This window comes from Poecile atricapillus, chromosome 6 (genome assembly GCF_030490865.1).
Source record: "Poecile atricapillus isolate bPoeAtr1 chromosome 6, bPoeAtr1.hap1, whole genome shotgun sequence".
NCBI classification, from domain to species: Eukaryota; Metazoa; Chordata; class Aves; order Passeriformes; family Paridae; genus Poecile; species Poecile atricapillus.
Genome location: NC_081254.1, coordinates 25824767 through 25846000, shown reverse-complemented (window position 1 = coordinate 25846000; position 21234 = coordinate 25824767). Strand labels below are relative to the sequence as shown.

At 51.6% G+C, this 21234-nt stretch overlaps 3 protein-coding genes across 7 annotated transcripts in view; 1 reads left to right on the top strand and 2 right to left on the bottom strand.

The window, feature by feature from the left end:
• WBP1L (WW domain binding protein 1 like) overlaps window positions 1-5665 on the bottom strand; it is a 58963-nt gene extending 53298 nt beyond the window's left edge. For both annotated transcript variants that reach the window (XR_009277831.1, XM_058841102.1), the window contains exon 1: window positions 5539-5665. Coding sequence is in view for 1 of the 2 variants with exons in the window: in XM_058841102.1 (XP_058697085.1) it covers window positions 5539-5625 (87 nt within the window). In the remaining variant the exon portion in view is untranslated. The remainder of the gene's footprint in view (window positions 1-5538) is intronic.
• A 3236-nt stretch (window positions 5666-8901) lies between these two features.
• SFXN2 (sideroflexin 2) lies at window positions 8902-16017 on the bottom strand. 3 transcript variants are annotated; one of them, XM_058841937.1, is made up of 12 exons: window positions 15968-16017; window positions 14619-14791; window positions 14143-14313; window positions 13152-13250; window positions 12924-12999; window positions 12761-12846; window positions 12030-12090; window positions 11892-11958; window positions 11307-11356; window positions 10960-11009; window positions 10672-10719; window positions 8902-10271 (listed from the first exon to the last, which is right to left on the bottom strand). In XM_058841937.1, the coding sequence occupies exons 2-12, from the start codon at window positions 14777-14779 to the stop codon at window positions 10172-10174; spliced, it is 969 nt and encodes a 322-aa protein (XP_058697920.1). In that variant the 5' UTR covers window positions 14780-14791; window positions 15968-16017; the 3' UTR covers window positions 8902-10171. The 3 variants fall into 3 exon arrangements, with proteins under 3 accessions (XP_058697920.1, XP_058697918.1, XP_058697919.1); XM_058841935.1 differs by lacking the exon at window positions 15968-16017 and adding an exon at window positions 15921-15945; XM_058841936.1 differs by lacking the exon at window positions 15968-16017 and adding an exon at window positions 15780-15846.
• A 57-nt stretch (window positions 16018-16074) lies between these two features.
• The window catches only part of ARL3 (ADP ribosylation factor like GTPase 3), a 30300-nt gene continuing 25140 nt past the window's right edge, over window positions 16075-21234 (top strand). Inside the window, exon 1 of one of the 2 annotated variants that reach the window (XM_058841415.1) lies at window positions 16075-16175. In XM_058841415.1, coding sequence (XP_058697398.1) covers window positions 16173-16175 — 3 coding nt within the window. In that variant the 5' untranslated portion in view covers window positions 16075-16172. Of the gene's footprint in view, window positions 16191-21234 lie in introns of both variants that reach the window. The other variant, XM_058841414.1, reaches the window with a different exon arrangement.

Genomic DNA, 21234 nt, shown 5'->3' with positions numbered 1-21234 from the left:
TCAGGCACGTTTGTTATGTGCACTCTTCACAGGCCCAGCCACACAGTGACCTGTCAGAGCTCCATTGCCACAGCACCCAGGTGTTGGTATCTCAAAATGTCTCTTCTTAGCTGTGGGCTTTTTAATCACACAAGACAGCTGGGGAATGAGGGATCCAACTTCCCAGTCAGCATCTCTCAATGAACTCATACAAGAATACTATCCCTCACTGTGAGCTCTTCTCCTTCTGACTCAGAAGCACAGACCAAAACCTGGCATAATTAGGTTGTCCTGTAATGTGCAATGAGCATCTCTGCCTTGCCATGACTAATGGCCCTTCCAGGACTGTCACCAGCTCTGCCTTAGAGACAGATTTTAAGATCTCTGACATGCTGGAAAGGACTTTCCCACACAATGCAAAAACAGCAGCACAGCTTACCTGCTTGCCTTGGATTCATGAACCCCCTGAAACAAATGCAAGACAGGACTGCGTAAGAGCCATAAAGTCACCGGTTACATGCATTAACAAACTCAGAGGAGTCCTGTGCAGCTAACCAGAAAGGGCAAATTCTTACCCTGTAAAGAAGGGCAGCTCAGATCAGAGGAATATCCCCAAATCTGGTGCCAAACACATGTAAAGAGACAGAACAAAAGGCCATGTGCAGCTCAGCATTACTGAAACTGGACATGCCTGACAAGGAGACCTTTGCATAGGCACAGCCACAACCACAGGGCACATCAACAGCACTGCCTGGAAAAGTAGGCCACAGGATCATTAGCCCAATGATAGCTTTTTGCCACAAGCAAAAGTCTGTTCAATCCTGCCAATCCTCCCAATGCGACGTAAAGGGAAAAACAAAGGCAAAAAGGAACGGTGGGCAGTTTGCATTTACTAAATATATATTGCCCATTAGCTCAGAGGATGGCCATATGGAAGATCATAAAGAAACACAAACTATTACCAACATTAGTGCCTTTCTAATAACACAGAAAGACGAAGGTGAACGTCAACATAACACCAAGTTAATACAGGCTGACAGAGCCATATAAAAGAGCAGTTTCCATTTTTGTCAGCAGAAAAGCAGCTGTTGAAGATGCTTAGAGGAGCAACACCTCTGGTAATCAAAGCGAGGGTTCAGTGGGTGTTTTAGCCATGTCTGAATAACTTCTGTTGAAATATGGCCAAACACTGAGTGCATTCATCCTCTGCCTCCCTAACTAGGCCAATGGCAGATCACCACTTTGGGCAGGATCCCTGCTGCAGAACAGCACCTCACACAGCAGAGCCACTGCTCAGGGACACTCAGTACTGGATGCTCCCACTGGTCAGATGTGGCTGACCTGGCCCAACAGGCTGGGAGGATGCAAAAATCCCCAACCATACCAGAACAACTCTGGCAGATTAAACCTTCCAAGTTCCCTTCTGGCACATCAATAACTATACAACAGTTGATGAAGTTCATTCTTAAAGAGGTGCTATATTTTTGTTAACTAATATTTGCAGGGTGGCAGGGAAGTTCTCAGAAAGGCAGTGACCAGTCCCAGTCAGAGAGATGCCTTGACTTCATGAAGAAATCTGCCACTCTCCTCCCCAGGGTTCACTGGACACTTTCAGACCAGGCTTTCCATCTGCTGCCTAGCAGCAAGATGCAAGTTGAAAGTCTTACAGTGTTTTGTGTAATTATGAGTGCAACTCACAAACAAAATTCAATCAGCAAGAAAGTGTGCTATACAGATGAGACACTGGAGTTCACAGTGGTATAATCATCACAGAAAGAGCAGCCCTTAACCCAGCCTGCAGTTATTTAGAGGTTCTTGTTCTGAACAAGTACACCACATACTTTGATCTCTGCTGCCTCCTGCCAAAATTGTGGATATTAGCAAGCCAAAAAACCAAGAGTCACAGACAAAGATATGGCAGACAAAATACATCCCATGGTTACACAAGCAGCTCTCCTCCTTAAGGAACCTGATGCATTTCAGGAGACACAGAAATGAAATTGTAACTAATGACCTTTACCTTAATCAAAACCGTTGTTTTGAACTTACAGACGAGGAGTCTGTTACATGAGAATTGAAACTTTGCTGTTCAGTTCACAGACTATCTGAAGTGATGCTCTGAAAGGGCGTGAATCCAGCCAAAGCCTTGGATAAAGTGTGGTAGCTCCATGGTGGTGCAATCAGAGCTGTGGTCACAGCCTTGGACAGAAACTCTGTGTAACAGGGGTGTTAGCCACAGTGACAGTCACGCTGAGTTATTCCTTAAAGCAAGGATCTGTCCTCTTTGTCACATACGATGAATCATGCCTCAAGTCACAGTACTTCAAGCAAACTCTTTAATTTGGGATGAAATCGGTCTTCAAGAAGAACATGCTTCTGCCCGATTTTGGCTCAAAACCACCTTATTAGAGAAAGATGGATTCCACAGACTTGTCACATAGTTAATACTCACTTAAATCTCTTGTTTTTAAATAAAATGACAGTTGACAAAACTATGTGATAATTAAGCTGCAGGCATGGGAAGCAGACAGATAGTTGAGACGGTCAAATAACCTTTACTCTGCCCTGTAGAGACAAACTGATAGAAAAATTATTAATGTTTGAAGTTTTTCATTACAAATTTTATCCAGTTTATTTTGAAATATATTAATTTCTTATTTCCTTCTGCCTCAAACCGAGAAGGAGCACATAGCTAAGGTGTGCTGCTAAGACTCTATTTTTACAGCTGCTACTGAACAGAGCTAGATTTCTTCTTCTTGTGATGCTTATCCTGATTTTATTACAACATAATTGGAATACTTCTGCCTGTAATCTACTAATAAATGCTTTCACTTTAATTAACAAAGTTTTGTGTTCTGATTACAAGTGAAACTGCAATGAATAATCATGGAGACAGATAAACTTGGACTTGGGATAAAAGATAATATAATAGCTCATCATTTTCCCCACGATCCACCTTAGTTAAAAGAAAGGCCTTTGATGATCCTGGGCAGCCTGGACTTATTTTAACCTGAAAAATCAGACACTCCTGCAGAGGACAGTGTGTTCTCCTGAATGTTTGTTCAGTGCTAGGCAGTACAGCTCCACCTCCTGAATTACTTAAAGGACACATTTCTTGCAGCCCAGCCTTAGACTACTGGGTCTGTGGTACAGTTTTTCCAGGCAAGGGGGCACAGACCCTGAGCAAGAAGCTCCCCTGACAGCAGAAGCATTCTGGACATAGCAAATGTCTGCAAGGTATATGGAAGTAGGCAGCAGTCATCAGAGGCAGCAAGGGCAAGAGCGCTCTGGAGAGGACAAGAGACAAATGCTGTCAGGGTTTCAGAGAGAAACACAGGAACCTTTGGTGCAGAGATCCTCCAAGTCCAGCATTGCCCCACTGCAGGTCTTCTCTATGAACTCACTGGCTCTGATGAATCAGGCTCTAAGGCAACACCAAACCAGATGAAGTTTTGTTACATGCTAATTTCTCAAGATCCTACATTACCACTCTGGTTTTTGAGTGGGCAGCTGTCAATCTCTAGTGTGCAGTGAGATAATACCAGCCTTTTGATAGACAGAGTATACATTTAAGATCTAAAAAAAGCTGTGCAAGTTTTATATAGACAAACTATGGAAAGGAAATGAGTAAAAGATGCATCCCTATCCAAGTGCTCTTAAAGAAAACGTAGGCAGCCAAAGCTGTTCTCCCCCACTTCATGTATTGTACCACTCAAGACATATTATTTTAGGATTATTTCTGGTGCACTGACTAGAGAGTATATCCACAAGTCACAAATGCCACTATTCCACATGCAATCCAGATGTACAATTGCTTCCATGCCCTCCTCCTTTCTTTCTTCCTTTCCTACTTCCTATTTGTTTGACTAATGTATAAACTGAGGCAGGGAGCATCTTACATAGTCTTCAGAGTGGGTATGACATTTTTATTAGCATGTATAGGGTTGTAGAGACTCACAGCTACCATACAGATAATCCTACCACCTGACCACTGCTCACAGCTGGGTACCACAACAACCAAGAGAGCAAAATGGTTCTGAGATGTGCTTGTTTACGTCTAGTTTATATACCTCAGCCTGAGGGTGAAATGGAGCAAGCACCAGGACTTCCATCTATTAAAGGCAGTTGAGACAATGTGAAAAGCACACAGTTCAACACAATCCTGCATCTGGCTCCCTAGGGCAGCAACCGCCAAGCTTTAGCCTCAGTGTGTCTGAAAGGGATTTGGGATGGCTCTACCAACTGTAATTACACAGCTTTTAAAGTAGATCTGGTACTCTCAACACCCTGAAAAGAAGAACAGAATTCAAAAGAACTCATAATCTGTAATCATAAACAAACTCCTCACCTCCTCCTTCTGTGGAAGTATTGGGAAGTATTTTAGTGGACGCCTTCCAGAAAGACACATCCATCTGCATCCCTGCGACATTATGCACAATGCACTTCATGGCACCTGTGACCTACAGTCACAGATCTGCATCTCATTATCTCTGACCTTCAACAAATACTAACTGCAATTTGTGATTTATACAGAATACACCATATCAAACCAGAAGTCATCATATTCCATCCATGCTCTCCATGGGATGAAAAAGACACACTGACTCCATGAATCCTAAGATCCAGGTTGTGCACAGGTTACTCAGCCGAGTGCAATCCTTGCTGAGTGGAGTCCCACATCAAGGTGGGAGAAGTTACAGGTGTCTACACTGCTGGACTCAAGACCACCACTGGAGATGTGAACAGTACATATTGCAGCATAGACAGGAAACAGAGTAAAGAGATGAAAAACAGAGAGACAACTTCATTAAAACCCCTTCCAACCATGACAAAAGTAGTAACCAGGTGGTCAGAGCCTTTAAAGACAAGGCCTGGTTTCCCTCATCCCAGCTGAAACACGCTCCCTCTTCCTTCCCGCTGCCCACAGGTTTGCACCGAACCTCCTTCTCCACTGTTCCTGCCACCGGAAGACCAGCTCACCTGTCCCACTTTCCCGCTGACCCACGTCTTCTGGCCAGCTGCCCCAATGCCATCCTTCAGCTCGCTCCAAACCTTCTTCAGACCTGTCCCGTCACAGGTCGCCTTGCTCCCAGTCATCACCCCCAAAAGCCACCTGCACCTCCACCCGCAGGCCCCTGTGCACCTGCCAGCTCCAGCCTCCTGCCCTCACTACAGCCACCTTTCCCTTGGTGTCCAGTCAAACACCTTTCTCCTTCGTCCTGCAGCCACTCTGCCGCACAAAGCCCCTGCAAGCGGCACTGCCACCCGTGCCTGGATTCCTATACCACCTCTCCATCCCCACGGTACACATGAACCGCCAGACCCAAGGCACTCCATCTCCTCCAGCTTTACTCAAGTCACAGGGCTCCCCAAACCTTAGGCGGGCCCCCAAAAGCCTCTTCCCCGTGGCACCTCATGCACACCCTGACAGCCCCGCCGGACCCTCTGCCCCAAGGGCCGGCGCAGCCCCCCGCACTCACAGCCGCCTCCTTTCCCAGGGACGCAGCCCCCGGCACGGCACGGCGCGACCCCAGAGCCCCCCGAGCGGCCCCCCCATACCTGGGCGGGCTCCGCGCCGGCGGGCAGCCCCTCGGGCAGGGCCTGGAGCAGCAGCAGGGCCATGGCGGCGCGGAGCCTCCTCGCCATCCCCCCCACCCCCCGCTCCCGCCTCCCCGGCCCGACTGCGGCCCGGGACGGGAGCCCAGGGGCACCCCGCGCCCGGACCCGCCCTCGACACTCGTCTATTGGGCGGCCGACGCGGCTTTCGGCTTGCCATTGATTCAGCGCGATGTCGCTTAGGGCAAAACCAGGAGGGGCGGGTCTGCGCACAGGGAGTTGCCATCTTGAGTGTGGCACAGAGCGGAGGTAGCCTGCGGTCGTACTCCGGCCGCCATGTTGTGAGTGGCGGAACTGTCTGCAGAGGGGTGCGAGGGCTGCACGCACACACTCACCCCCCGCAATGGGACTCTGTGAGCATAGCTGGGCACCGCGAAAAGAGGGTTCACAGGCATCCTCCTCCACAGCCACAGCCTCCCTGTGGCCGCCAGACACTCATCCTCCATTCAGCTGGTCTCTCCTGCTCGGCATGACCCCTGCTCAGCCTCCTCCCCAGGGCACTCACATTGTCCCAAACCCCAGCAGCCAGCCCGGAGCTGGGGCGCAGCGGGAAGTGCGGCATGGAGAGGGTGCTGGCATGGCAGCAGCGGCATGGCACGGGACTCAAGGCATCCAGTGGGTAGCGATGTGTTGGTGCTAGCACCACTGGGAGACATGAGCAGCATGGAGAAGAGGATCTCCTGCTGCGGCTATGTCCCAGCATGTCCCCACATAGTGATCCTGCAGGATCACAGCAGGAGTCGGGGCATCAGCTCTTGGCATTGATTCACAGCTCCGGAGAGACAGCCCATGTTTCCGGGGCAGTGTCAGCAGGTTTCTACACTGCCATTCCCAGCGTGCCAGACAGCCTTCATGCTGGATTGGCACAATGAGATTCATCAGATGCTCAGATAACACAATAAGAAAGGGCAGAAAAAAATAATTGATTTAGCAGCTTATCTCCTACCCTGAGTTTTTCCTATCCAGATCAGCTCACCTGCCTGCTGCTCGTGTGGGCCAGCAGACATTCACCCATCACACCTTCAGCATGCTCACTCCTCTTCCTGTGGCAGCCAGATCCTGGCCTCCACCAGCCCTTGGCCAAGCCCTCCAGGTAGGACTGCCAGTGCTTGAAGGAGCCCAGCAGCCTCCTCAGCCCCTACTCAGGCTCTGCTGCATGCCAATATGACATCTTTGGTGTGGTTGCCATTTGAAATAAGGTCGTAAATGTGCTGGAACATTGACATTTCCGCAATACACAGTTATTAAAGGAGCTTTATTCCTGTTCTCAGCTAGCACTGAAATTAGAGGCACAGCAGGGAGAAAGCATGGAGTTCAGGGGAGCACAGGACAAGCCCAGATCAGGTGTGATTCATTGTTGGAGAGCAATTAACACTTTCTGCTCTTCCCAAGCAGGGATGTGTCTGGCTCTGACTCTGCAATGAGGTTTCCTTCCTGTTGCAATGGGAAATAGAGGCCAGGCTGGCCACGGCTTTGCAGCAGCTCCTCTGCTCCCCAGTGAGACCAAGGCAGGCTGCTGAATTATTGTGGTTTTGGGGAGGGCTGGCAGGCACTGGCTGCAGTGACCGTGTCCAGAGTGATGTGAGTTGTTGAGATGACTTGAATCCTCTGGGGGAGATTCCAGCTACAACCTAGAAACCTAGAAACCCTACTGAGCTGAACTGTCAGCTGGCATAAATCCATGTTGATCTGAAGAGAGAATGCACTGCTATAAGCTCAGGGAGGCAGGAGGGAAGGTCTGCCTTGAGGATGGCTTGCCAATTCTACAAGCCCGGAGCAAACCTCTTACTCTGTCCATAAGCAATAAACTGCACCGTGTCCCACTCCCCAGGGCAGGGGAAGAGCTGATGTGAGATGGCAATAGCACTTCAGGGGGTCTCTGTGCTCCATTGCCCCTCTAGTACAGCTAGGAACAGGAAAAAGGGAGTGGCAAAAAAAGCTGAGGCTTTGCTGCCATGGTCCCAGGCTTGGCTTCATGTGGCTGCTGTCCCAGCATCACTGGCCACAGAGCTCCCTGCCCTGCCAGGATCCCTCCAAACTGCCAAGGCAGGAAGGGTGAACAGCAAGAACAGGGAATGGGAAGTTTTCAGGTGCTACAGCACATCATTTTACAAACATTGCCATGCTCCCAAGCCCAGAGGCACCTTGGACCCAAAAGACTGCTACAAGTACTTTAGTAAAAGTCCTCACAGCTGTTTTGGGTGTAGGACAAGAGCAGTGGAGCTAAGAGGCTTAAGAAAAGGAGACAGCAGAGATGTCTCCATGTGGCTTCTCTCCACTCCCAACAGGAGCGACATCTGTTTCATTTCATGTCCTTATCTATTACTTTAATTGTGCTTTAACAAGAGATCTAATAATGCCCAGGGAATAGATATACAAGTTTGAACATGTTTTCCTACTTTCTGCTCTGCTATTAATTATTTCAGAGCTCTTTTACAGCTTTCTAGCAGTAGCTACATGTGGTTGGAGACATCATCCTTTGCCTACTGCAGCTTTGGCAGAAGCAAACCTGCTGTGGATACAGCTTGGCACTTTAAGAAGTACCTTTTGGGTTTGGCTGCCCTCTCTAAAGAAGCAGAGTGGGTAATATATCCCTACTCAGGCATGTGGCTGATGTGAGAATGCTGCTGCCCTAGAGATCTGACACGTATCGCTGAGGAGGAAGAAGCATGGATCATCCACTGGGCCATGGGGCTCTCAGAACAGCCACGTCATGTGGCTTTGTTAGAAACACACTTGTCCCATCAAGGGATGTTCATCAGCAGAGAGCCTGGATGCAGCTGATTGAAAGCTGGGGCTTTAGCCCAGGATCTGGGCTCCTTTCTAGGAGCAGCACACTCAAGCTGCTCTCCTTTGGGATGGGAGAGGCCTCATGTCAGACCCAAGATAGCATCATGAAACTCTGCCTGGCCATGAAGATAAACAGCACCCATGGGTGTAGGAAGGGTCACCCAGTGTCCTCCCAGGCCCTGCAAGAGGATAAGTGTCACTGTGAACATAGGACAATCACCTTTTGTCACTCGCCATGGGACTTTGCAGCCCCAAGAACATCTTGGGGAAGGCTGCCATTGAATGCCCAAGTGTTTCAGAGCTCATGCCATTCCTTAAACTCTTCCTCCTTCTCCTGGTCCCTTTGCTCACCCTCACCCTGATGTTTGGTCAGTCACAAAGCCCACACCTTTCCCTTCCAAGGCAAGCATGAGACCCATGTACCAGCCCAGCCCAGAGAACCAGAGATCAGCCAGAAGCACAACCCACAGCTGTTTTTTAAACACAACCCACAGCTCTTTCTTAAAAATTACATTTATTTTTCAACCTTCCTCTGTTGTTTGCAATGATGCTACTCAGAGCCTGAATTAATGCCCTGACAGCTCTGTGACAAGAAAGAGAGGAGCTACTGTGTTCAATGTGTTCAATGAAGAGCCACAAAGATGATGAGGGATTTGGAATGTCTTTTATGAGGAGAGACTGTGGGAGCCAGGTCTGTTCAGTTTGGAGAAGACTGAAAGGGATCTCATCTATGCACACAAATGTCTCAAAGGCAGGTGCCAAAGGCATGATACCAGGCTCTTTTCACTGGTGCCCAGTGACAGGACAAGGAGCAATGGCCATAAACTAAATCACAAGAAGTTCCACCTCAACATGAGGAAGAAATTCTTTATACTGAAGATAGCAAAGCACTGGGACAGGCTGCCCAGGAAGGTTGTGGAATCTCCCTCTCTGGAGATACTCAAAACTCACCTGAATTCATTCTTGTGTAATCTGCTCTAGTGATCCTGCCTCAGCAGGGGGACTGGAATAGATGACCTCCAGAGGTCCTTCCAACCCTAACAATTCTGTGATTTGTGTCCTCTTCCCCATGTCAAGGGGGTACAGAGACAATTGTCCCCTAAAGCTGTAGTTTCATGGTTCTACTGTGGGGATAAGAGATATAGGACAAGGGTGACAGTGCTCAAAGGATTGAAAAAATTAGAGCTAAAAACAATTAGCTGTTTCTTTCCTAGATGGTGGCAAACACAGAGTGAATAGAACCTGAACCTGAGAGCAAGGAATGCATAGTCTAAGCATTGGTCTTTGGACTTTGGGATGTTCATTCTCGTGGTGCAGAGAAAGCAGGTCCCTTCACACCTGCCAAGACATGATCCAGCTCTTGGGAAGAGGCTACTGTGATAGTTTAAGGCAGGTACAATGGCAGGATATCTGCTTTTGGAGGTAGAACTGTGCTCTGAGCCCCAAGGGAGAGTGCCTCATGCCTCTTGGGGCCAAACCCAGTGAGGCCCAGACAGGCTGGGCCAAAGGAAGGCACAGGAAGCACAGGCATCCCCCAGGGCAAGAGGGACATGGCAAGGCTGAGACATGGCCAGCAGCAGATGGGGATGGCTCAGGACATGCCAAAGTGCTGCAAGCTGGACACACAAAGTCAGATCCTGATTCTACAGTGGAAGAAGGCTGCAGAGAAGGTGCTGGGTGGGGGAGCAGACCGGACTGGGCTGTGCCTCTGCCCCTGCTCAGGGGACATGGGATTGGTGGTGGCAGGAGGCCAGAGGGGTGCAATGGTTCCTGAGGTAGTCTCCATTCACAGTCCTTTGTTAAAATAGACGTAAGGCACTTTGTCCCCATGCTTGGCCATGATACTGTCACGCAGCTCCACCTCAAGGTCAGCCAGTGCAAGAGAGCTGTGGAGAGAGGGGGATACATACTGAGAGCCATGATCCTCCTCCCCAACCACCAGTCAAGCCACCCTCCCCTCCCCATTGCCATTTGAGGTCCTCTGCAGTCCCTGAGATCTTGCAGGCTCATGGCAAGACCCACCACCTTTCCCTCCCAGTGCTGGAAGGCAGAGAGCTGCCCATGGAGCTGGGTGTCCTGTCACTCCCAGCACAGAGCTCACAGAGCAGGGGAGCCATATGCTCTCCTGCTGCCCTGGGCACCAGCGTGTACAGGCAGGCACTGCCTTGGGTTGAAGGTTGAAGGGTGGGTGCCCATCATGCTTCTCCTGGGATGGGCAGAGAAGAACTAGGGGAGGAAGAAGGCTCCTGAGATCCCATGCAGGAGGGGAAACAGTGGAACAGGTACCATCTCTGGGGGAAGAGGGCGCAGGCTGCTGGCACCATGAACAGGAGGCTGTGGGACAGAGAAGAGCAGAGCATTAGTCTTGGGGATCCCAGCCTGTTTGCCCTTCAGCCATAGGGATTTCAGCCCAAGAGGATCTGCTCACACCCCATGATTCCAAATAACTTGGGAAAGCCCAAGCTCAAAGGTAAGCAGCTTTGCGATCCCGTCTGGGAAAGAAGTATTTTTTTAAGCATCTCTTTGGAGCTGTACTCCAGGCACTCACAGGCGATTGAGCAGTGAGATACTTACAAGCCCCCGCAGAGCAGCACCTGCAGAGGCCCGTGGAGAACCCGGATCCGCTGCAAGAGAAGAGCCAGGAATGAGTTCCTGGTCTCACCACAAGACCCACTCACAGGGTGGGCAGATTTCTCCGCTCAGTAGGGCTGAATGCCCAGCACCTCTGGTGTGCACCAAACCCTGTCACCCTCCCACAGCCTCTTCATGTCACTTGAGAGGCCATTGGTGCATCAATGACTGAAGTAGGGAGCAAAGCAAGCCAGGATCTGCAACTCCCTATTTGATCCCCAGCATATCAGCAGCTGGGAAGCAGGGCTGGGGTACCACAGAAACCACTGGCAGGAGAAACATGCACTCACCTGCATGAAGGGGAATTTCTCCAGCCGCTCCATGATGATGGGCAAAATAACTAGGTACAGAGAGCAAAGGTCAGCCCAGATCCCAGAACAGCTATCCTGCTAGCCAGCCTGCAGGGCTGTCCCAGCAGGACCATCCACCTGGAGGCCATGTCAGCAGCTAGTTATGCTGGGGGCTACTGGATGTTTGCCGACAGCAAGGACCTGACACAAGACCCCCACACATCCATCACCCAGCCAGCATCTGTGCTCTTCATGCTTCTGTCCTTCCTTCTGGGCTTGCAGCATGTCAAGGGTCTCAGGAGCAGAGGGGGTGCTGGGCTGCAGGGTGAGGGGCAAGGGCCAAAGAGATGCATCCTTGTGGGGCCAAACTGCCATAGGAGCACCCCCTGTCTCCCAGGCTGTGGTTTGGCATGGAGGGGGCTGGGCAGCATCTGATGGGAATGGCTGGATTAGGAGAGCAAATGCCATCTGGATGTAGGGCCACCCTCCCTCTTCTTCATGAGGGAAACTCAAGCAGGGGAGGGCAAAGTGGTGGGTCCTGGAGAGTCCCCAGTTCAGTTGTGTACCCTCCTGCCCCACACTCACTCATGCCTGGTGCTGCCATGGTGATCCTGGAGAGCACAACCTGCGCGATGCCCTTCACTGCTGCCCTCTGCAAGCAAAATCAGCAGGTGAGCCCCGGCAGCGCCATGCCCCAACCCGTATCCCCATCCCCAGACTCACCCTGGAGCGTCCGAGCTCGTTGTTGTTCTCATCTGTCACTGTGATCCCGTTGATGATCTCCCTGAAGGGGACAGGCAGCCATGAGTGGAGGATGGGATGGCCAGGAAAGCATGAGGACACAGCAACAGGGTAAGGGGGTGCCAGGGGAGTTCTCTGTATGCAGCAGCTCCGGTTGCCCCCAGGACACGGGGCTCCAGCACCCTGGGGCAGCGTGGTCCCCAGCTCAGCCGATGCTGCCATCTTCAGGGCACAGCTGCGAGCAGGATCTGGCCGTGCTAGGGACAGACACTGCCTGGGATATGCAGCTGAGCCAGGGCACAGTCCCTCACACAGCACCTGAGCTCCTTGTGCCGTGACGTGGGAAACCCCAAGCAGCAGACATAGGTCACCACAAGGACCCCAACTAGGGTGTCCCAGCATCAGGATATCATGGACTGGGGTTCTCTCATGACATGCAGATCTTTGGGTCCAAGGGAACTTCCAGCACAGATTCCAGAACAACTATCCTCAGCCAAAAATCCCCCTCCTGCTCTAGGTGGAGGCTGAGCTATCCTACCCAGCACCCTCCACCACAGACATAGCACAGCAAATGCACAGACCCCAGTTCACCTCCCTCCAGCTCCCAGGATGGGAATCCAAGGCAGAGGAAGGCCAGGCAGCCCAGGCTGCCACCAGCTTGCCTTTGGAGGGAGCTGGGTTCCTCAAGCGCCCCAGCCACATGTGACACTTACTGTTGCCGCATCATGGGGATATTGACACAGTTGGCAGCAGCCACAGCTGCAAATGGGACCCAGCGGGCCAGCAAGGGAGGGGCTCGCTGCAGGAAACAGGCTGGTATCAGCACAGGAGAGCAGGATGTGCCCAGCTGCCCCACCTGGCCCTGGCATGGCATACCTTGGTGTAGAGGTTGAGTCCCACTGCAGTGGCCAGGGCTGCACCAGTGGCTGTGACATAAGCCACACCAATTTGTCTGGGGTGAAGAGAGACAACAGGAAGAAAACAGAATCACCAACTCTGACTCAGCCCTGCTCCTTCTGTGCCCAAGACATGGCATAAGGGGTCTTTACAGGGCATCCAGGGGCGCATCAAATGGACACACTCCATCCTGTGGGGCCCGCTCACCTCAGAGAGATGGGGGAAGCAGCGTTGCGGTTGGTGTAGTTGACAAAGGCATTGAATGACTGGTTCACCCACTGCCAGAAAATCACAGCAGGCACTGTCCTGTGGAGGGAAGGGATCAGGAGAGCACTAAAGGGCTGTCAGGGACACCTGGGCTGTGCCCATGGCCAGGTTTGGCAGGGAGACAGCCAAGATGCCTGCAATCCACTCATCATGGTGTCTCCAAAGGGAAGCTTTGGTAGGAACTGTAGTAAAGTGACAAGCTAGTGGCAGAGCTGGGAAATGATCCCAGGAGTTCTGGTTGCCCTGGGGAGCAAGGGAAGGGGAGGCTCAGTTGTGCAAGGCACTTGGGCAAGGGTGGGAGACATGGCTCTCAGCAGGGTGGCAGCCATCCTCTGCTGGGCTGAGATAAGCCTTTGTCAAAGCAAGCAGCAAGGAGGGGACACATGGGGACAGAAGTGGCTCTGGGGAACGAGGGTGCCTGGGTCTTTACTGCTGTCTCAGAGACTCTGACGTGGTGCAGGAGATGTGGGTCTAAGCATGCTTTGGAATGCAGGGGGGTGGAGAAGGGAAATGGATAGAGCTGTCAGCAGGGGCTAGGGATGCTGAAGCAGCCTGGCCTAGGGGCACATTTGGTCCTCAAAGACTGCCATGGGCCACAGACCAAGAGCAGGAGCCAAGTAGGATTTGGTTGCATTAATCATTACAGGGGCACTGAGCTCAGCTGAGCGCAGGGTGAGGTGAGACTATCACCAGCCATGCCAGGGGCCAGCGGGATCTGTGGTGCTTCTACCACAGGCTGGGCACTGGGGACAGAGCCCAGAGACATTGGGCTTGAGCACACAGGCAAGCACAGCAGCCATGGGCATGCATTGGGTAGCACCCATCCCCAGAGTAGGTGGCCTGGCCATGCTCTGGCCACCGGGGAGTTTGAGAGAGGCTGGGGGCTGTCAGGGTTGTTTCCCCAACCTGGTGTACCCAGGATAGAACTCACCGATAGAACTGGAGCATGCAGCCAGTGATGGCCATGCCCCCTGGCACCTGGAAGGACATCCTCCCAATGAGGTTCATCTTCTCACCGCTGTCAGGGTGGAAGGCTGAGTCGTACAGCTTCTTGGCATAGAGCAGCTGCTCCTGGCTGCTTCCTGGTGGCACCAGCCCGGCCCTGTAAGCCCAAAGACCATCAGGGGAAGCTGCACAGTCCTGCCAGCACCCAGCACTGCCGAGGCACAGAGCTCTGGGCACCACATGAAAGGCAGGGGAAACATCTCTTGAGAAGGATGCATGTCACAGCTTGAGGCTCCTGGGAGAAGCCTGGGAAATTCCCCCAAAACTACCTGCAACAAATGTTACATCACAGCATACCTCCTTGAGAATGACTGCCTCCATCCCCCTGCAACACTGCCCAGTGGTTGGCATGGCCATGAACGCAGGGATGGTGCCTGCCCCAGCTGCACCCCTGCCCCTCACCTGCAGCCCTCCACCAGGGCTTTGGCCCGGTCCAGCTCCTCCTCCGGCACCAGCGCTGTCCGAGGGTCAGTGATGTTGAGGAAGTGCTTCAGGCGCCCCACAAAGGTGCTCTGGTCCCAGCGTGGGGAGTCGATGTTGAAGCCAAGGGAAACTGTGGCCATCTTTGTGTAGGTCTGGGCAGGGGGAAAAGGCCACTCAGTAGGATCCTGCCTTGCTTGCTCATTGAGTGCATGCCTGCCACAGCCACAGGAGCAGTCAGCTGGGTGAGAGCCACTGCAGGTTTATGTTTAACAGGAAAATTGGACTTTCAGCAGCCCTGAGCCCAGGAGGCCCCTGCACTCCTGCTATCAGCAGAACACTGCAGTCAGGCTGCTCCTTCACACATCACCCTGTTTGCCTCAGGTTGCCCCACATGTGGTGCACCCCACAGCACCTGGCACCCTCTCCTCACGATGGTATAGTGCTGCACAGCACTGTAGGGCCCAGCTCAACCCTCCAGAAGGCAGGCACTCCTACAGGGGCACTACTCTGCAGCCTCTCTGTGTGCAGAGCACAGCACCCCCACACTGTGCTGTGCCCCCACAGCACCATCCTGCGCATCCCTCTAATGCCACTCTGCACTGCCATGGCATTGCCCTGCATGCTCCCTGGGGTGCTGCACCACATCCCCACTATTGCACAGCACAGAATCACAAAATTAATTAGGCGGGAAAATCTTTCTGAGATCATCTGAGTCCAACCTATGACCAAACACCACCATGTCAACTACAGCATGGCACTGGTTCAGTCTTTCCTTAAACACCTCCAGGGACTGTGACTCCAACACCTCCCTCGGTAGTCTTTTCCAGTATCTAATCACCCTTCTGTAAAGAAATTCTTACTAATGTCCAACCTGAACCTCCCCTGGCACAGCTTCAGACTATATCCTCTCATCCTGTCGCTGGTTGCCTGTGAGAAGAGGCCCACTCCCAGCTGGCTACAATCTCCTTTCAAAGGTAGTTCTAGACAGCGATAAGGTCCCCCTGAGCCTTTTCTCCAGGTTAAACACTCTCAGCTCACTCAGCCACTCCTCATAAGACTTGAGCTCCAGACTCTTCACTAATTTCCTTGCCATTCTCTATAAGGCACAGCACAACTCGCCCTGGCATAGCCCCGGCACACCTCCAGCGCAGCTCCGCACGCTTTATGTCGACTCGGCACGGCTCAACACAACCCAACCCGGCCCGGCCCGGCCCGGCCCGGCCCGCCCCGCCCCGCCCAGCCCAGCCCTGCCCGTCCCATCGCGTCCCCACGTGTCCCCACCTGCGGTCCCAGGCCCCTCTCCCGCCTCCCGCCCACGTGTCGCTCACCCGCCCCCGCGCTCCGACGCGTGGCCGCTCTCAGCCAATCACAGAGCCCCGAGCGGCCGCGCCCACCTCCCCGGCAGGGCCGCCCTCGTACGCGTGCGCAGTTTGGGGGCGGAGCCGCCGCTGGCTCCTCCCCCCGGCGCGGGCACGTCGGCGCGCGGGGTGGGTGTGACGCAGTTGCCCATGGTAACCCCGGGCCGCGCCGAGGATGGTGAGCTGGGCGGGGGTGAGCGGGGGCGAGCGGGGCCGGGGCCGGGGCTGGGGCCAGCGGGGCGGGGTGGGATGGGGTGGGGGCCACGGGCAGCGCGGCCAGGGGCGCCTGAGGCCATGGATGATCCTCACGCGGAGCGTGGGGTGATGGGGGCCGGAGGGTCTGTCGGGCCCGACCGGGCTCATGGCAGGCACGGGCAGGCCTCGGGCCATGAGAGGGGGTGCCAAGGCGATGGAACCAGGAGGGCCGAGCCAGGCTCTGCTAGGTGCTGTTGGGCAGTAGGACAGGAGGCAACGGACAGAAACTGATGCACAGGAAATTCCACCCGAATACAAGAAAGAACTTTGCTGTGTGGGTGACCACACACTGGAACAGATTGCCCAGAGTTTGTGGAGTCTCCCTCACTGGAGGTATTCCAGAACCATCTGGACACGATCTTCTGCCATGTGCTCAAGGATGACCCTGCCTGAGCAGGAGGTTGGACCAGATGACTGACTGTGGTCCTTTGCAGCCTGACCCATGCTGTGATTGTGTGACACCCACCCGGGGAGTCTGGCCGGCCTGGGGTCTGAGTGCCCACCTGTGGTGCCAGTCAGGCACAGGAGCCTGGGGCTGTGCAGGTTTGGGCACCCTTAGAAAGGGATGAGAACAGTGTAAGTTTGGGGCCTCCAGCCATGGAAGACCCTGGCTGCAACTGGGGCCCTGGCAGCACCCAGACATTATGGGGGACACAAAAAAGGAGGTTGAGTCCCAAAAATGGCAACAGAACTGGTGAAGGGCCTGGAGCACAAGTCCCATGAGGAGTGGCTGAAGGAGCTGGGATTGTGCAGTCTGAAGAAGAGGAAGCTCAGGGGTGACCTTATCACTTTCCAGCTACCTGAAAGGAGGTTGTAGACAGGTGAGGATTGGCCTCTTCTCCCAGGCAGAAGTGACCCAAGTGACAGGACAGGAGGAAGTAGCCTTGAGCTGTGCTAGGGGAGGCTCAGACTGAGTATTAGGAAGAATTTCTTCACAGAAAGAGCGATGTTGTAAAGGACTGCCCAGGGGGGTGGTGGAATCACCATCCCTGGATGCGTTTAGGGAAAGATTGGACATGGCACTTGATGCCATGCTCTAGTTGACATGTAAGTGTTCGGTCATAGCTTGGACTTGGTGATCTCTGAGGTCTTTTCCAATCTAATTGACTTTGTGATTCTGTGAATCAGGTCTAGCAGAGGCTGGGAGGCTCAAGAATGCTGTGGGGATGTCTTTGTTGGGATGGAATCATTATGGCTGGAGTTGGTTCAATCAAGGTGTGGAAGGTGTGATGCAAGGGTGGGTGCTTGGTGGGGCTGTGGACCAGGATGGCAGTGGCCTGATGAGGGATAAACAATGGAAGAACCTGGCAAGGATGGAAGGCAGTGTTCAGAGTGAAGAGTCTGGGAACAGCTGTGACTCTAAAGGGGCACCGGACAATCCAGTCAAGAGTGGAGGAGGCCACCATGAGACTTGAATCCTGGTTGTAGGAATTGAGGGAGCTGGAAGAGCTTGCTGAGGTGGAAGGGCTGGGTTTTGATACACAGCCTTAGAAGGGGATTTCAGTCATGGCAGAGAGAGATTGGATGAAGGTGCTCAGAGATGGCCATGACAAGGTGCTCAGGGGCTAGAAGAAAACTGCCAGTTGGGTGGGATGGACAGTCTGGTGAGTCATTGGGAAGACACAGTTGATGTTTGGCTGGCTAGGATAGTTTTCTGGGATGTTTTGTGCCCTGGAGTTTTCTGCCATGGGCTGGCAAGATGAGGGACAGTCTGTGTTGAACAGAAGAAATAAGAATAAACTGTGTGAAAGACTGGAAGTGGAGTTTTGATGTTGATAAGAGAAATAAAAATCCCAGGGAGAAAAGAAGTTTTGGAAGAGAGAAATAAATTGTTTGAGAGGTAGCCGCATGAACTGAGGGAAAACTGGGTGTCTTATGTGGAGGGCAATGCTGTGAGACAGTTGAGGTGGTGAGGATGTAGTGCAGTCTAAACTGAGGCTGGAGGAAGGTTGGATGATGGACCAGGGTCATCCAGGCGTTGGAGACAATTTGGGTTTAGATGCCAGAGTAGTTGAGGTGAGACAAGTGGGATGCTGGCAAAGTGCAGCGAGGACTGGAAGGAAGGGTTGGGACTGTGGGTGGTGAGAGGGAGCTGCCATGGATGTGGAGCTACTCGTGAGGATGCTGCATGAAGGGAGAGCACAAGCAGAAGGAAATAGCAATGGGGAAAGAGCTTTCCCAAGGGCAAAGCTTCATTTTGTCCAGGAGCCCTCTTGACACAAGTTGGATTCATGCAAGTAGAGGGATTTGTGCATGGGAGGAGGTGTAAGCAAGAGCACCAAAGGCAGCTTCTCATCTTCCCTGGGTTAATTCTGTCTGCATCCCTACCTGCTGGGCCACAGAAAAGGAGATTGAGATAAAGCCCGTGGGATAAATAGATGAGTTGGTGATGGGGCATGTCACACCAGGCACCAAAGCTATCACAGGATGGACATCTGCTGTAAAGATGAGGGCAGCTGCCTCCAGCAGTGCAGTGCTTTGTGGGATGCATTTGGCTTGCAGCTGCCCGATCTGCTCTTCTACCTTATGGTGTCCTGATAAGCTGGTGTAGTTTGGGATCTGGCTGCTCTTATCCAGGCGCTTTGTGTGCGGAGAGGGTGGACCGTGTGTTCTCCAGTGTTAAGACAGTGCTAAGGTTATTTGATACAATATTTTACTGCCTCTTTGTCTATTTTCCATTTCTTGGAATTGGTTTTTGAATTACAGCCTCTCAGGCAGGGTGGGTGGCACTTCGGGGTGCTTTGTGGGCTGGCTGGACTGGGCAGAGGACTGGAGAGCAATGCACTACCTCTCTAGATTCTCAACTTTCACTAAAACAGAATAATCATTTGTGGTAGAAACTGTGAAACAGCAGCAAATATATCCAAAGCAGCTATGGCAGCCTGGGGGTGTGGGTCAGCAGTCAGAAATCATCCAGACAGCTTGCTGTAACAATTTACTGCTTGTCATCTGAGCAGTGGTAGGTGCCCGTGAGCATGTTCCTGCCATGTCCCGATTGCACCAGGAAGCGCTTAAACTCCCCTCAATGACTGCTTGCTCCAACTCCAGTGATAAGAGGGTTAATGCTGAGGTTTAAATTATTTCAGTGTTCATCCAAGTGAGTAAGTACAGAGGGGAAGTGTCTTCTTCTGCAGAGCATACCAACATTTCTCACAGCTGTGGGGCAGGGGTGGTGGAAGGTCATAGTTGGAGCGGGGAGGAAAGGATGAGCTATAAAACTGCAAAGCATGAGAGATGTGTAGTGCTGAAGTCTTCGGCACCATTAAGCAGCATCTGCAATGGGCACATGGTAAGGGCGAAGGGAAGCTGCTACATGAAAGAATATGCTGCTTTCCAAAGTTTAGGAAATGCTGTGTGAAGCAGAGCTTGTGGCTTCCTCGTCATTGTAATAACAATCTTTATCAAGAGACTTGGTATGTTATTGATAGTTGCTGGGACCAGAGGATGTCCTGTGTTTTTCTAAAACCATTGATTGGAGATGACATCGCTGTGTCAAAACCAGATTTGTCAGTGTGGCCCTGTTTTATAGTTAAGGAAACTGAGTCACAGAGTGTCTAGCTGACATAAGGCACATCTGGTGAAGAGGATGAAATACCAGCATACCTAAACGCATAATCAGGCATCTTTCTCCTGGGCTTGAGCTCGTGTTTCTAGGAAAAGCAACAACTATATCTTGCCTGCTCTAGACATACCTCGTACCTAGAAATTATTTCTTTTGTCCCATGTTCTTTTGCAGTAAGGCTCTATTTAAAATGGTCCTGTAAAAAAAAAAAAAGCTTTCAAGGATTATAAATGTCTCACTACTTTAGTTTTCAGTACAGTTCAATGTCATGTTTTTTGGTTTATTTTACTGATTGCTGAGAGGTTGATAGGAGAAATCATCTGCAGATAGGAGAGTATACCAATCACTGGCCAAGACTTTGAAGTTCTGAAACCAGACAGAGACTGCTGACATTGTCCAGTGCTCGGCACTGGCTCTTTTCTGCACAGGGCAAAATACTCCTTTCAAACCTGCTGAAACCAGAGGAGTTTGATTTTAATTATGAAAAGAGGAATCATGCTGGTATTGGTTTATGTATCAAACTGGAAAGAGCTGTATGACCTCTTTGACAGAAAACTACATTAGTAGGTTTGAGCTGGAAAAACTCCGTAGGTGACTTGACTCCATTAAATTTTGGATTTCAATGCAGGAAAGAAAGTCTGCATTGAATGACACCATATGGTGGAGACATGCAGCAAGCAAATGATTTTTTGGGAGTTTTGCCAGAGTAAGAAGTATTGAATAAACTGTGCTCAATAGATTAATTTACTTCGGTTGTATTTTGAAAAAGACTGGATGATTTTATGACCATTAGTGACATTTGCAGTTCTGCAGCCGAAGATAAAGGTAATCAGACGTCATTCTTCAGGGCACCAGCTAATCAGTGCAGTTGTCAGGAAGGACTCCCCTCCTCCAGCTCTGTGTGTGCAGGATTGCACCCTGGATGACAAATGTAGCCTCATCTATCCACTGTGCAAGGCAGGATATTTGGCTCAGCTAAGCCCCTCGTCCTTCCCTGTGTCAGCTCCCCCTGCGTGACTTTCTGAAATCGTCATGTGTATCCTCTATCTTCAACTTACTCTTTAAAAATGGTGAATTTTTAAATGCCATTTTGTTTAAACCATATTGTTTAACTGAAAGTCAAAAAATTGGTGTCCAGAGCTGTGCTAGGTGCTGTGCCGGCAGAGCATGGAGGTGCTTCCATACCATGGAAATACAGTCTGTCCTGGGGGGAGAGATAACCAACTGATATGAATAAGCAGAATCCAAGACAGGTTTGAACTTGACATTTTTGCTGCCTAAACCTCATCAAGGATTGTAGGTGTGGCAGAGAAGGAATTAGCAGAAGAATCATGGGCTGGTTTTATGGATATTTTGTGAAGTTTCTCCCACGGTTGTAAGAAAGTCACATAAGTTTGAGAATAGAGCTCAGCAGTGCTGG